The 1,779-nt window shown below is 64.1% G+C and overlaps 1 protein-coding gene across 1 annotated transcript in view; it reads left to right on the top strand.

The window, feature by feature from the left end:
- The first annotated feature begins 260 nt into the window (after positions 1–260).
- The window catches only part of FOXJ1 (forkhead box J1), a 4,042-nt gene continuing 2,523 nt past the window's right edge, over positions 261–1,779 (top strand). Inside the window, exon 1 of the mRNA XM_009324623.1 lies at positions 261–764. Coding sequence (XP_009322898.1) covers positions 261–764 — 504 coding nt within the window. The remainder of the gene's footprint in view (positions 765–1,779) is intronic.

Here is a 1,779-nt window from a genome sequence, read left to right as displayed (position 1 = left end):
TTTGAGGGAATTTCCCCGAGGCTCAGAGCTGCTAAAGCACCCCGGGGGAGGCATTGCGGCTCCGGTGCGCAGCACCCCGGGGACGGGTCTCACCCAGCAGCGCCGGGAGGACCCAGTCCCAGCCCTGCCCGGGTGCCGGAGAGTGGCTGCACCTCGGGGAGCCTCAACCTTCTCCTTGTTGTTATTGCAGGATCTGCCCCGTCCCCTCCCTCCTCTTCACGTGCACCCCGTGAATGCAAGAGCAGCCGATGCGGCGAGGCATGGCTGAGGGGTGGCTGAGCTGCCTGCGGGCAGGAAAGGACAGAGGGCAGGAGGGCAGCATGGGGGACTCGGACGACCTGGACGACAGCCTGACCAGCCTCATGTGGCTGCAGGACTTCTCAATCATCAACGCCAGCATGGGCAAGTCCTCCTGCTGCCCCAGTGGCCCGGACCCCCATGACTGTCACAGGATCCCCAGCTTTGCCGCCCCGTGCTCGCCCCTGGCCGCCGACCCGGCGTGCATGGGCATGCCCCACACTCCCTGCAAGCCCATCTCCTCCTCCACCTCGAGGACGGCGCACCACGCCGTGGCCATGCACCCTCAGCTCGCGGAGGACATCGACTACAAGACCAACCCACACGTCAAGCCGCCCTATTCCTATGCCACCCTCATCTGCATGGCGATGGAAGCCAGCAAGAAGCCCAAAATCACTCTCTCCGCCATCTACAAGTGGATTACCGACAACTTCTGCTACTTCCGACATGCCGATCCCACCTGGCAGGTAGGAGATTTGGAGACCTCTTGCCTCGTCCCCTCTCCCCACAGGGCTGGGGGGGGGGGTTTCCACAGCCTCCACTGTGCAAGCAAGGTCCCGTGGAGGTGCTGGATCCCATCGGGAGGAGAGCGGCGCTGGCAGCCAGTGGTGAAGGGCTATAACAGGAAAGAGCTTGGGTGTGCAGAAATGCCACGGCCACGACGGCGGAGGGAAGGAGCCATTACGGGGGAGAGCCCAGGGCCATTTTGGGAGCAGGGAGGTACCTGTTGGGCTGCCGGTTCCTGCAGCTCCTCTTGGCTCTGGGGCGAAGGCGTCTCTGTCCCCATCTCCACCTTTCTGGAGCTCTCGTGGGGTCCTGAGTCCTTCGGGGATGAGCACACATGAAATCGCCAGGTCGAGTATCTCTGGGTGCTGAGGACCAGGTGTAGGAGAGGGATGGAGAGGACCCCCAGGGAGATGCTGCTTGCTGGACAAATCCCTCGTTGGGGAGGTTCAGAGCAGAAATGCTGCTGCTTTCCAAGCAGGGCAGAGGGCAGGTCTCCTGTCCCCTTGGACAGGCGAAGGAGGCTCCATCACTGTGACAAGCTGGTGAGGCCTCAGAGGGAAGCCCAGGAGAGGTCAAATAGGGCTGCTGTCCCTCGCTAGCACGAGCATGTCCCTGGGGGGTAGGGGACAGCCCCCAGGCTCACCAGCTTTGGGGACAGCCTGAAGCACAGGGGCTTTTCCCAGCCACCTTGGCTCGCTGCCCTCCTCCATCACGCGAGGGGACCTCCGGCACGTGAGGCTTTCTAGGATGTGGCAGGGCAGGAGGGACCTGGGTGGCTCGTCGCTCCGCTCGGGTTATTCCCAGCCCAAATCCGCAGTGTGCCAGCAATCCCGGTGGCGGTGCTCACCCAGGCAGGGCTGGGCAAAACTGCTGCAAACCGCCTGCCCGGGTGTTGCCCACCTTCTCCCTGGGTGGGGGGGGGGTCTCCAGCGGCTCTTGAAAGCCAGCACAGGGAAGGGGACCCCCCCCCCCCGG

This window comes from Pygoscelis adeliae, unplaced genomic scaffold, assembly GCF_000699105.1.
Source record: "Pygoscelis adeliae isolate BGI_AS28 unplaced genomic scaffold, ASM69910v1 Scaffold445, whole genome shotgun sequence".
Lineage (NCBI taxonomy): Eukaryota > Metazoa > Chordata > Aves > Sphenisciformes > Spheniscidae > Pygoscelis > Pygoscelis adeliae.
The sequence above is the reverse complement of the archived record's forward strand: the minus strand, read 5'-3'. Positions and strand labels throughout refer to the sequence as shown.